General features: G+C 44.4%; 1 protein-coding gene across 6 annotated transcripts; it reads left to right on the top strand.

Annotated features, from left to right (window-relative positions):
• The first annotated feature begins 339 nt into the window (after positions 1-339).
• On the top strand, positions 340-12,812 carry si:dkey-197j19.5 (EF-hand calcium-binding domain-containing protein 12). 6 transcript variants are annotated; one of them, XR_003881071.1, is made up of 10 exons: positions 340-944; positions 2,931-3,137; positions 3,229-3,481; positions 3,658-3,821; positions 3,958-4,171; positions 9,024-9,231; positions 9,406-9,534; positions 10,482-10,561; positions 11,958-12,538; positions 12,639-12,812. XR_003881071.1 is itself a non-coding variant. In XM_029775388.1 (9 exons), the coding sequence occupies exons 1-9, from the start codon at positions 465-467 to the stop codon at positions 12,014-12,016; spliced, it is 1,767 nt and encodes a 588-aa protein (XP_029631248.1). In that variant the 5' UTR covers positions 340-464; the 3' UTR covers positions 12,017-12,812. The 6 variants fall into 6 exon arrangements, 5 of the variants coding, with proteins under 5 accessions (XP_029631248.1, XP_029631246.1, XP_029631247.1 ...); XM_029775388.1 differs by having other exon boundaries at positions 10,509-10,561; positions 11,958-12,812; XM_029775386.1 differs by having other exon boundaries at positions 11,958-12,812.
• The last annotated feature ends 1,427 nt before the right edge of the window (positions 12,813-14,239 follow it).

Raw genomic sequence — 14,239 nt, 5'->3', positions numbered from 1 at the left:
TGCCAGTCCTCTTGAACCCGCATGTAGTCTAGTAGGACTCTGCAATAATGAGGTGGTGTGTACATGTGTGCGCATCAATTTCAGCTTGTTTTCGGAGTCTTCGACTCTAACAACAGGAGTCGGAGTCGTGGTCGACTCCAAAAATCCTGAAGTCCATTACTTTGACCCCCACGCGTTTCCATGGCAATTCCATTGTTGGTCGAGTTCGACTGACATCTTTACCGCATCTACAGTATGGAGTGGCCCCTGCAAAAGCAACAAAAGGTTCCATGGTTACCATGCGTAAACACGCACGAGTGTATCGAGAACCAGCGCTACTCCCCAAGAGTAGACGGCCATGACAAGTCGAATGCTGAAAACAGAACTGGTGTCGCTACTTCTCCATTTACAATAGGAATACATTATATACAATATAAATCCAAAACTGTTTCATTTGACTAGGTCTATAATCTCAGCACCCAAAAATGGATGATTTGGAGATAGAGGAACAACTGGCGCGCATTAAAAAGAGAGATTTATTGCAGACATATTTCTATAAAATGGCAAGCAGAGTGTTCGGTCCCGCTAAAACACGGGACAGGGTTTTCATCGCGCCACCGATGCCCAAACGGCCCGTTTGCATGCCGAAGCCTGAAAGCCAAGTGCTGACAAAAAGCCGATATGGGTCAGTGGCGGCCATGGTGTCGGGAACAGGGGACAGAGTCAGTGGCGCTCCAATGACAGTGATGCCTTTGGAAGGTAATGACTCGAAGCACCAAGACTGGGTTAACCAAAGGAGGTCATTTCGTCGACAGTTCGATAGTCTCGGAGACTTGTCGAAGTGGGTTAACAGCAAGCCGACGGTGACCGAGCTGGAGATGTTGGTTGTGGAAAGAGAGAAAAAGAAGCAGAGAACTCCCTCACCTGTCCTGGGTTTTACTTTGACACCCCCTGAGGCTCTTAAGGTAACACCAGTGAGCAGAATTATGTTGAAAATATGTATTGTAGACATTTTTTCCAGGCGTTGAAATCAAGTTCATTTTCGTTCTGAATTAAAGTTGAATAGACCTTTAAAATGTATAATTTTTTGTTTCTATGGCCAAATTTCAACTGTACTTTCATTCACATATATAGAAAGCATTATCACATTCATCATTTTTTATTCTAATTGGAGCCAACTGAAGATTGCATTATGGAATATTTATTATTCCTCCCATTGTGTGTTTTTCAAAAAGCATTAGAAGTGGCAAGTTTTCAGACCAACAAAAAACAACAACAGAACACAAACTACAATAACACACTTTTACAGTCTTGCTAAGACTGTGATATGTGGTTGTTTATCTTCCTTAATTGAATGCACTGGCGGTAAGTACTCTGACTAAGAGCATCTGCTAAAAGACCAAAATGTAAATGTAAAAAATAAAGACTTGCAAAGCATGCAGGGTATTATTATAATGACATCCGCCCCCAAACAAGACCACATTTGGTTTGTTCTGACCAGACCAAATCTGAACCAATCATAGACATCTACGTGTTAATGTAGTTTTTAAGTTTAATGATGTATAATGGCGCCGGAGGGGATGGCTGCCGTTTTACGGGCTCCTAACCAACTGTGCTATTTTGTTAATTTTTTTGCAATTTTTGTAGCTTATTTTATACATAATGTTGCTGCTACCGTCTCTTATGACCGAAAATAGCTTCTGGATATCAGAACAACGATTACTCACGTCGAACTAGACAAAGAGTTTTTCTTTAATGAGTTCGATGCAGAGGATGTTTTGGTTCCCCGAGACCAGGCCCAAATCCCTGTCATTCGCGTGAAGAAAATACGTAAATACAGGGGGCGGAGATCGGGGTGCCTTGTGAGAATTCATCGGCGAGTGGGTAACCCGCCTCTACCATCTGTTCTATTGGCTAACGTGCAATCACTGGAAAATAAACTTGATGATGTCCGTTCGAGATTATCCTACCAACGGGACATTAAAAATTGTAGTATCTTATGTTTCACTGAGTCGTGGCTGAACAACTAAATGGATAATATAGAGCTGGCTGTGTTTTCCTTGCATCGGTAGGACAGCAGGACAGAAGCCTTTGTGTTTAATCTCTCCCTGACCGAGTCTGTAATACCTACATGTTTCAAGCAGACCACCATAGTCCCTGTGCCCAAGAACACTAAGGGAACCTGCCTAAATGACTACTGCCCCGTAGCACTCACATCTAGGCCCAAAAGGCTCCTTAACAGCTTCTACTGCCAAGCCATAAGACTGTTGAACAATTAATCAAGTGGACACCCGGACTATCTACATTGACAACCCCCCCCCCCCCCCCCCCTTTGTTTTTACGCTGTTTATTATCTATGCATAGACACTTTACCCCTACCTACAGTACATGTACAAATTACCTTGACTAACCTGTACCCCCGCACATTGACTCGGTACTAGTACCCCTTGTATATATTGTTATTTTATTGTGTTACTTTTTATTTTATTTTTGACTTTAGTTTATTTAGTAAATACTTTATTCACTCTATTTCTTGAACTGCATTGTTGGTTAAGGGCTTGTAAGTAAGCATTTCACGGTAAGGTCTACTACACCTGTTGTATTTGGCACATGTGACAAATAAAATGTGATTTTATTTTATTTACAAGTTTGTATAGCACCATACAGCACACGGCAGTGGAGCATATCAGAGTGTAGTTCAGTACGGTGGCGTTTAGTTCAGTAAAGTAGAATACAGTTCAGTACAATAAAGTACTTTATACTGTACTTTACTGTGCTCTGCTGGACTCTACTGTGCTCTACTCTACATCACTGTAATCTACTCTACTGTATTCTACTGTACTGTACTAAACTATGTGTTCACTGGGAAATCATCAATGAGTGATGCCTCCATGGCTCATAGACCCCATTATGTTACTTGTCTTAATCACCTTTCTCTATCCCTTCTCCAGGCCAGAACACGTGCCAGCCCGACCCGTCCTTCTCGGCGGGTTAATGTGCCTCGCGCACGCGCAGTCCGGTCCCCACTGCGCGAGGTAAAGGAGGTAAGGAGGTACCTCCGCACTCACAAGCTCCGACCCTCTGAACTGGCCAAGAGGCTTGACAAACATGGCACGGGACGCATCAGTCGGAATGACCTCCGAGATGTGTTTCAGAAGGTAGTGATCCTATAAATAATATAATGACATGGCAATCCGTGTGAGTGTAGGCCTATGTGTGTTTTTATTGATATTGATGCATCTCCATCAGGAGGGCCTCCCTGTGGTGCCAGAGCATCTGGATGACCTGGTGTCCACTCTTAGCGGCATGGAAGGGGACACAGTGACAGTGAAGGACCTGGCAGAGGGCATCAAGGCCTGGAGCCTAGAGAGGGAGAAGGAGGAGAGTGCCAGCTGGGGCCGCAGGGGCCTGACAGAGAGAGGAGAGCTAGAGCTGGAGAAGGGATGCAACAGGGAAATAGAGAGAGTGAGGGGCAGGGAGCAGCGGTCTCCGAGCATCCCAGGTTAGTAAAGATGGAGACATGATCCTCTCAGCTCATCACCCAATCAGCATTGTGTAGCATTGTTAAGTTGTATGATGTGATTAAATGGATACAAATGCAGTGCTAGAAAGACCTCCCATTGCCTTGTCTCCTCTCCCCTCCCCTCCCCTCCCTCCTATCCCCTCTTCTCCTCTCAGCACGGAGGCCAGTGTGGAGCCGTGGTCTTAAGCGTGGGTCGGGGAGGCATGGTGCCCAGCTCCTGCCCCTCCCCAGTCCTGAGCTGTGCCTACAGGCTCCCCTGTCTCTGGAGGAGCAGCAGGAGCAGGCCCTTATCCAGCAGCACCGCCGCAACAGGATCAAGGTGAGGGCAGGACCAACACAATCAAATCCTACAGGCAGGACACCTCCTGTCCAAAGACAGTTGTCACTACAGAGCATCAAGGCTATTACAGACATTCTCTCTGTTTCTCACTCTCTGACTCTAACCTGGTCTGTAGGAGGGCATGCAGGATGAGGAGGTGCTGGCCATCATGAAGACAGTGTGTACAGGGAACACCACCCAGGACGCCCACTCCCACCCGTCCTCTCTGGGAGGAGACACGGCCCGAGCGGTGGACAGGTTCAGGAGACAGTGTCTGGCGGAGTACCTGGACTCACTGGACCAGTGTCACACACAGGGGGTCACGGTCAACCAGGCCACACTGGAGAGAGGTGAGACCCATAAAAAAACACACATACAGCAAATATGACACACACAATACACGAACACAGTACACTAGACACCCAAGCACATAGCCACAGGAAAAGGTTTAGTTGGGTGTGCTGGATGGGGGTGGACACCTTTATAATAATGCATTGCAAGCATCTATAATCGCATTTGCATGGTGGCATACAGTTGAGCAGACACGTTTTTAGGATTTACACACTTGGGTTAACATGTTTTAGCAGGGTCTGTTAAACAAATGGGCCTTTAATAAACGCATTTCATGCAATTCTACGTCATTTACATGATAGAAGACATTAGCACAAAATGGCCAAAATAATACTTTGTTTCATCATTATTATTATTTTATACCATTGTTATTATTGTATGCGTATGTATTTACAGTTGAAGTCGGAAGTTTACATACACCTTAGCCAAATACATTTAAACTCAGTTTTTCACAATTCCTGACATTTAATTATGTAAAAAATTCCCTGTCTTAGGTCAGTTAGGATCACCACTTTATTTTAAGAATGTGAAATGTCAGAATAACAGTAGAGATAATTACTTATTTCAGCTTGTATTTCTTTCATCACATTCCCAGTGGGTCAGAAGTTTACATACACTCAATTAGTATTTGGTAGCATTGCCTTTAAATTGTTTAACTTGGGTCAAATGTTTCGGGTAGCCTTCCACAAGTTTCCCACAATAAGTTGGGTGAAATTTTGCCCATTCCCCCTGACAGAGCTGGTGTAACTGAGTCAGGTTTGTAGGCCTCCTTGCTCACACACACTTTTTCAGTTCTGCCCAAAATTGTCTTTAGGATTGAGGTCAGGGCTTTGTGATGGCCACTCCAATACCTTGACTTTGTTGTCTTTAAGCCATTTTGCCACAACTTTGGAAGCATGCTTTGGGTCGTTGTCCATTTGGAAGACCTATTTGCGACCAAGCTTTAACTTCCTGACTGATGTCTTGAGATGTTGCTTCAATATATCCACATCATTTTCCTACCTCATGATGTCAACTATTTTGTGAAGTGCACCAGTCGCTCCTGCAGCAAAGCCCCCCCACAACATGATGCTGCCACCGCTGTGCTTCACAGTTGGCATGGTGTTCTTCGGCTTGCAAGCCTCCCCCTTTTCCCCATAACGATGGTCATTATGGCTAAACAGTTCTATTTTTGTTTCATCAGACCAGAGGACATTTCTCAAAAAGTACGATCTTTGCCCCCGTGTGCAGTTGCAAACAGTAGTCTGGCTTTTTTATGGCGGTTTTGGAGCAGTGGCTTCTTCCTTGCTGAGCGGCCTTTCAAGTTATGTCAATATAGGACTCGTTTTACTGTGGATATAGATATTTTTGTACCTGTTTCCTCCAGCATCTTCACAAGGTCCTTTGCTGTTGTTCTAGGATTGATTTGCACTTTTCGCACCAAAGTACGTTGTTCTCTAGGAGAGAGAACGCATCTCCTTCCTGAGCGGTATGATGGCTGCGTGGTCCCATGGTGTTTATACTTGCGTACTATTGTTTGTACAGATGAACGTGGTACCTTCAGGCGTTTGGAAATTGCTCCCAAGGATGACCCAGACTTGTGGAGATCTACAATTTTTTTTCTGAGGTCTTGGCTGATTTCTTTTGATTTTCCCATGATGTCAAGCAAAGACGCACTGAGTTTGAAGGTAGGCCTTGAAATAGATCCACAGCTACACCTCCAATTGACTCAAAGGATGTCAATTAGAAGCTTCTAAAGCCATGACATAATTTTCTGGAATTTTCCAAGCTGTTTAAAGGTACAGTCAACTTAGTGTATGTAAACTTCTGACCCACTGGAATTGTGATACAGTGAATTATAAGTGAAATAATCTGTCTGTAAACAATTGTTGGAAAAATTACTTGTGTCATGCACAAAGTAGATGTCCTAACCAACTTGCCAAAACTATAGTTTGTTAACAAGACATTTGTGGAGTGGTCAAAAAGCGAGTTTTAATGACTCCAACCTAAGTGTATGTAAACTTCCGACTTCAACTGTATCTTAACCAGTTCTTTAAATATGCAAAACGTGTTTTGTTTCATTCTGTAGAGAAATTTAGGTTGGCTAAATTAAGTTTGATCTGTCTTTTTAATTATGTGCTCAGTATTTATTTTAAGATAGGTACTGTATATGTAGGCCTTTTGTTAAATACATATAATTAGTCCATTGCTGTCATTTGTTGGGTAAGTTAGGCGCTAGCCTTTCTTGGTAATTGCTGCAATATAGCCTGTTCAAAACTTTTGTGAAGGTTTAAGCCCAGTTCCAAGTGTTTTGCTTCATTCTGTTGAGCGATTTTCTTTGGCCAAATTAAGTTCCAACTGTAATGTTGTGTTTTCCGCGATATAATATCCATCTCATATTTTACCTATAAACAATGGCTTGACTTACTTTTGATATTACCCTAATAAAGTTTAGGAACTTTTGTGAAGGTTTGGTGTGTTGGGGCTATTAGCGTATACTGCAGCCTATGATATGAAGGTAGAGCACACCCGCGTTCCAACTGACTCTGACAGTTGAACTTGAGGTGACAAATAATGTTTTAGTCCTACCAGAGTTACTCCTACAATCTAACAATATAATGCTTGTCTTTATAGAAAATGTACGAATGAATCTCCTTCTGTACGCCTATATATCGGTATAGCAGACGCAGTAGCCCATCTGACAAGGATAAACAAATGCATGTTGGTGTCGTAGCATGCAGCTGGCATATCTCTTTCGCTCTCTGGGGCTAGGCCTAAGCTGGGTTCTCTTCCTTTATATTCATTTTCTAAATATGAATATCATACAGTAAACACCTAAGCATAGCAGTCCATTTAAATGTTGAGCTCGAGGTGATTTAGTCCTCCAACCGCTAGAGAGTGTCCGAAGTTAGGGGGTGTCCGTTGTTGGGGGAAAATTAGCAATACAGGTCTATGCATGCCCTGATGCATTTATTGCTGAAATCTCTGACAACTGAACCATGAGGTGGACTATTATTGTTTTAGGAAAGTAAAAACAATATAACAATAGGCTATAAAGTGTTGCATATGCTACACATCGAAACACAAGGAATAGTGTTTTTGTAATTTGTTATACGCTGTTTTTAAGGAATGTAAATGTGTCTCATTTGGCCAATATCCCTGGTTTATTGATGGCACTGGCTGCGTGGGTGGACGCTCTATTAGGTAATGCACCCAATGCATATGGATGACCAGTACATTTCCAAATGTCAGATGATAAATTAAAATCTTCCCAGTCACTTGTCCAGAGCCACATTTTCCTAACAAAAACCCTGATATATAGTATTCACTGAGTGTACAAAACATTACGAACACCTGCTCTCCATGACATAGACTGACCGGGTGAAAGCTATAATCCCTTATTGATGTCACTTGTTAAATCCACTTCAATTAGTGTAGATAAAGGGGAGGAGACAGGTTAAAGAAGGATTTTTAAGCCTTGAGACAATTGAGACAGGGATTGTGTATCTGTGCCATTCAGAGAGGGAATTGGCAAGACAAAAGATTTAAGTGCCTTTGAACGGGTATGGCAGTTGGTGCCGGGCGCACCGGTTTGTGTCAAGAGCTGAAACGTTGCTGAGTTTTTCATGCTCAACAGTCTCCCGTGTGTATCAAGCAGAGGCTGGTGGGAGGAGCTATAGAAGGCAGGCTCATTGTAATAGCTGAATGGAATGAATGGGCCGGAGTCAAACGTGGTTTCCATATGTTTGATTTGTTTGATAACGTTCCAATGATTCCATTCCAGCCATTACATTGAGCCCATCCTCCTATAGCTCCTCACACCAGCCTCCTCTGGTGTCAAGAATGGTCCACCACCCGAAAAGACATTCAGCGAACTTGACACAACTGTGGGAAGCATTGGAGTCAACATGGGCCAGCATCCCTGTGGAACGCTTTCGACACCTAGAGTCAATACCCTCACGAATTGAGGCTGTTCTGAGGGCAACTCAATATTAGGAAGGTGTTCCTAATGTTTGGTATACCCAGTGTATAGTATAGGCTACAGTAGGCTACAAAATACATTTTCCAGTGACACTGACTCACCCAATGATGAAGATGAAGCATAGGGTACTCACCGGTGATGTGCTCATGCCAATATCTAAGATAAGCTACTTTGAAAATCAGTGCAATTCGCTCAGAATTGCTCCAAAGTTGTTGAGAATTTTCTTTTGCTTGTACAGACAGATTTGTCTTCTCTTTTTAAACTGACAGCCGCAACCATAGAAATATAACCCATAGATGGCAGTTCCCATTCAAGTCAGGACTGGCAGCCAATGCTAGTGTACCCATGAGTTTAACAGTCAAAGTGCCAGGATTAGAGGTTCCAAAATCCTTCTATGGATTATCCTGTATCTATGGCCACAATGCAACAGGCTGTTCTATATTTGCCTTGCATGCTGCCCTAATTGCGTCCTTCCCGAGTCTAAGTGTTTGTGATAAAACTTCATCCACAGCTATTTTTTTTAGAAGCTATTGATCCTCTGTAGATAAATGATGCTCTCTGGTGTAGTATTTTGAATTATTTAATTTATGTCTGTTCAGGCAGGAGTAATATCATTTTTGGGGAAATAATTTTTTTATAGCCTAATTTTGGCAAAATTATTTATATTTATCAGGGGGTGCTGCAGCACCCCAAATACCTTGAGGCAGGCATTAGGTAAAGCACAAACATATACCCCTTTGGCTTTACATACACAAACAATTCCAGATGATGTTTACACCTCTTCTATTCTAATTACACAACCTTAAGTGACAAGTACTCTTCATTACCGATTAATAGCACTTTAAATCACCTTGATTGTCAGTGTGTGTGTGTGACCTGCTCCTCCTCAGTTCTGCTGCATCCAGGGGACCATGTCCTAGAGGGTCCAGAGAGTCTCGTGCTGAGGCAGGCAGGAACCAATCCCATGCCGGGGTGTGGGGGCCGTCTGAGGACCTGGATCGGTTACAGCAGCAGTACCCCCCGGGGGGGCGAGGAGAAGGAGGAAGAGGAGCATGGCCTGGAGGAAGAGGCCACTCTACACAAAGTCTGCAAGGATACGTGAGTATTTATGTCATCAACCGAAGATAGATGATCAAATTGACCACACAGTGACAGTCAAATCAAGCAGAGAATAGTGATTTAAGTTTGTATTATACCACATGCAGTTCTGACAGTGAAGGAGAAGTCTACAGCTCTGACATTACCTGTGGTGTTTTCTGCCTTCTCCCCCAGGTCTTTGTACCCCCCCCATAGGTCTGTACGTCGGGGCCCCAAGATGATGACCCTGTCCACAGGTCGAGCTGAGGTCAGACACAAGACAGAGTGCTGGCTGACCAGGGAGGAGTACACCCACATGACCAGGTGAGGAGGAAGTGACATAAGTGTTATAGCAAGCAGCCACACTCTTAGAAAAAAAGGTGCTAAGTAGAACCATACAGCGTTCTTCGGTTTGTCCCCACAGGGGAACCCTTTTTTGTGCTGGGTAGAACCCTTTGCAGAGGGTTCTTAAAAGAACCCCCTGTATATTGTTCTACCAAAAACCATTTTATCATCTAAAAGTTCTTCCTAGAATCGTCTATGAAGGGTTTTACCGAGAACCCTTTTATCTTTGGAGGGTTCTTCCTAGAACTCTCTTTGAACGGTTCCACCAGCCTTATTAGCCTTTTAAATTAAATAATTTTTTACAATATATTCCATATATCATAAGGCATTTATTTGAGGGCTTAGTTATACCTAACACAGTGGTGTTAGGAATCTCCTGGTTTACAGGCCACATCAGGCCTGCAAGTCACATTATGCTGGCTTGCAAAGTGATGTGTAATTCCTATTAGAATCCATGCAGAGTTAAGATATCCAACAACTGAAATTGTTAATCACCCGCAACCTGCATTCAGAATGACTGCCAAGGTAGAGAAGATTGAGACTACCTCAATAATCTAAACTGGGACAACCATCTCAGTAACGGGTGCAATAAATCGGTACATTCAATGTACATTCAAAAACACAGATTACAGTAAAACAAATAATTCTGATAAATCTCTCTGCAATAGAGCATGCTGGGAAATAGTATATATGGTTCTATGTACAACCATTCTTGCCTTCCAAAAAATCATCTTCCAAAAACGGTTCTTAGGATGTTAAAAGTTAGGTAGAACCCTTTAACTTAAAAATAACCCTTGTCTTCCTAAAAGGGTTCTTCTGATCAAATCCTATCGCTCTGCAAAGAACCCTTTTGGAACCCTTTTTTCTAAGAGTGCACAATGATAGTAGCCACAGCAACAAGAATGTGTACTGTTTAACATGTGTAGTGTGTATGTTCTGTTTGTTTGGAGCAGCAACATGAGGGAGCCGTCCAGCCGTAGAGCCGACCCGAACGCGTTCTGGACTGGTAAGGACAACCATGTGAGACTCTACCTGCCCACAGTGAGCCTGTCTCCTGAGGGGGTCCTCTTTGAGCACATCATCCGCTCTCCCGCCCCAAGCCCCGGCAGCTGGCCTGTTAACGACAGGGGCTACTCCACCTCTGGAGACATAGATGGACACAAGGCCTACACCCTGTAGAGTGCTTTACTCCATGCTCCAGATACAATATTGTACTTTCATGTGGGAGTTCAAAGACTTTTTGCTGTTAGATTATGGTTACGGTCTTATCCAAAGGTCACCTCTTCATTTCACGAGGCTATTTTTCATTGAGATTATTTTGTCTTTTAAGCTAATAAAGACTATAATATAAAGTGAATGTACAGTCAGAGGAGTATCCTTTTTGTCACACGGGTCGTAAAATGGAGACCAAGACGCAGCGTGGATAGTGCTCATTTTCAAACTCTTTAATGAACACACTTGACAAAATAACAAACGACCAACACAGTCCTGTCAGGTACACTAGACTAGAACGGAAACCAACTACCCACAGCCCCAAAGGAAAAACAGGCTGCCTAAGTATGGCTTCCAATCAGAGACAACGAAAGACACCTGCCTCTGATTGGAAACCATACCCGGCCGAACATGAAAACCAACACATAGAAAATGATAACTAGAACAAACCCACATAGAAACAGAAACCCCAAAATACCTACAAAACAAACCCCCCTGCCACGCCCTGACCACTCTACTATGGCAAATGACCTCTTTCACTGGTCAGGACGTGACACTTTTAGGTGAGTAGTTTTTAATGACGATCTCTCAAGAATGTCCCGAAGATAACCCACATACTGCTTTACGACATGTAGTCACATTGTCGTGCATACTATGACATCTCCCCTTTAAAGAGATACTTCAAGGTAGTTTTGTGAGCCAATGCTAACTAGCGTTAGTTTTTGGGGGTTGTGTCCCTTTCTCTACCTTCTTTCTCTCTCTTCTATTTTATTTTCAACGGACTAGGGGACAATGCTAGTAACAGTGGCTTGACCGCGATTGGTGCTGTTCCCATAGTCCACGGACCCCTCTGACACCTGAAGGACTGGGGATGAAGGAAAGGTAACAGTGGCTTGACTGCAGCCCGACCTGACTCCCCAGTCCACGGACCACCCTGACACCTGAAAGATTGGGAGCGAAGGAAAAGTAACAGGGGCTTGACCGCGGCCTGACCTGACTACCCAGTTGACGGACCACCCCAGACCCCCCCAGCATCTAGAACTAGCACCGGACCAGCTGCCTGAGGAGGAGACGACGGACTGCAGGCCTTGAGGCGAGTAGAAGCGCTGCCATGGCTAGCCTTTACTCACTCTACCCCCTGGCCTGCAGCCCTCCTCCCCTGCTTATTCTTTTCCATCTGCCCTCCTCAGGACACCACCATCCAGACCAGGACCAGCCGACCACCAACCATCTGGAGCAGTTTTATTAGAATGAGACACCAGACCAGACCAGACCAGACCAGAGGCAGAGAACACCACCACAACCAGGGTGCGGAGGAAGGAGCCCCTTTAAAGATACCAACCTACGCCTGAAGCGAGTAGACTACAGGGGAGTGCCTCCATTGACCTTCGAGTTACAGACTTCCAGGTGTGTCTGCTCGCTCTAAGATTGTCCTTCCTCCCCCTGCAGGACCGGAGCAGACCAACGACCAGAACAGACATCATCAAGACCAGAACCAAGTTCCGTTAAGACCATCCCCCAACAGGAGTGGACGGAGTCCAACACCTCACCAGTACTATCACGCTGGGGAATAACAGGGGCTCCGTCAACTACTATGGCATGCCCAAGCTGTGCAGGAACTGTGGCCAACTGGGCCATCTAGCTGTAGTCTGCACAGCCATCATCTGCCGAATCTTTAAAGGGATACCATCCCACCTCCACACGACCCTGCAACCTGTGCGGGAAAGGGGGCTATTTCTTCAGCACCTGCCCCAGTTCCTACGCTGGGAAGGTAAGGGTCAACGGCACCGACCCTAAACCCACTAACTCACTGCCCCTGACCCCCCTCCCATACCCCTTACTGCCCCTGTCTCCTCCGTCCTGCTCCTTAGTGACCCAGCATCCAGCCTTGCCGCCGCATCGCTCCTCCTCCAGCACCAGCCCAGGCCGATGGGCATACTACCCCCACCATAACCATACCACAAGTTGCCTGTAATCATTCATGATGAGAAAACTAACTGGAAAAAGCTAGCTTGCTAGCCAAGTTGCTAGTTAGCTAAGTTAGCTTATATTAACCAGTAATACAAAATACAGCTAAACCTTTAAAATGTTAGCTGTTACCTTCAGGCTTGATAGGAAAAAAATCCACGAAGGGAAGGCGATTTTTGTTATTTGTTAGCTAGATAGCTAGGCTAACTTACCAGTTAGCTTTTACCTGCCTATCAAGCCTAGCTAGCTAGCTAGCCCTACTGGCTGCTGGCCAAATAAGCTAATGTTCTTGATTCTAGTTACTAAGATCAAATCAAATTTATTTATATAGCCCTTCTTACATCAGCTGATATCTCAAAGTGCTGTACAGAAACCCAGCCTAAAACCCCAAACAGCAAGCAATGCAGGTGTAGAAGCACGGTGGCTAGGAAAAACTCCCTAGAAAGGCCAAAACCTAGGAAGAAACCTAGAGAGGAACCAGGCTATGAGGGGTGGCCAGTCCTCTTCTGGCTGTGCCGGGTGGAGATTATAACAGCACATGGCCTAGATGTTCAAATGTTCATAAATGACCAGCATGGTCAAATAATAATAATCATAGTAGTTGTCGAGGGTGCAACAAGTCAGTAACACAAGAGTAAGTGTCAGTTGGCTTTTTCATAGCCGATCTTTGAGAGTATCTCTACCGCTCCTGCTGTCTCTAGAGAGTTGAAAACAGCAGGTCTGGGACAGGTAGCACGTCCGGTGAATAGGTCAGGGTTCCAGCAGGTCTGGGACAGGTAGCACGTCCGGTGAACAGGTCAGGGTTCCATAGCTGCAGGCAGAACAGTTGGAACTGGAGCAGCAGCACGGCCAGGTGAACTGGGGACAGCAAGGAGTCATCAAGCCAGGTAGTCCTGAGGCATGGTCCTAGGGCTCAGGTCCTCCGAGAGAGAGAAAGAAAGAAAGAGAAAGAGAGAATTAGAGAGAGCATATTTAAATTCACACAGGACACCGGAAAAGACAAGAGAAATACTCCAGATGTGACAGACTGACCCTAGCCCCCGACACATAAACGACTGCAGCATAAGTACTGGAGGCTGATAAATAAAAGATAAATAAAACATCTACAATTAGCTACCAAGAGAGTTTATCTATATTATTAGTAGTCGTCTATTTACCACGACAAACCGATGCTGGCATTAAGACCGCACTCAACAAGCTGTATAAGGCCATAAGCAAATAAGAAAATGCTCATCCAGAAGCGGCGCTCCTAGTGGCTGGGGACTTTAATGCATGCAAACTTAAATCCATTTTTACCTAATTTCTACCAGCATGTCACATTTGCAACCAGAGGAAAAAGAACTCTAGACCACATTTACTCCACACATAGATGCATACAAAGCTTTCCCTTGCCCTCCATTTGGCAAGTCTGACCATAATTCTATCCTACTGATTCCTGCTTACGTCAAAAACTAAAGCAGGAAGTACCAGTGACGCGCTCAATACAGAAGTGGTCAGATGACGC

Source organism: Salmo trutta, chromosome 14 (assembly GCF_901001165.1).
Source record: "Salmo trutta chromosome 14, fSalTru1.1, whole genome shotgun sequence".
In the NCBI taxonomy this organism is placed as follows: Eukaryota; Metazoa; Chordata; class Actinopteri; order Salmoniformes; family Salmonidae; genus Salmo; species Salmo trutta.
This window is presented reverse-complemented; position numbering and strand designations above follow the sequence as displayed.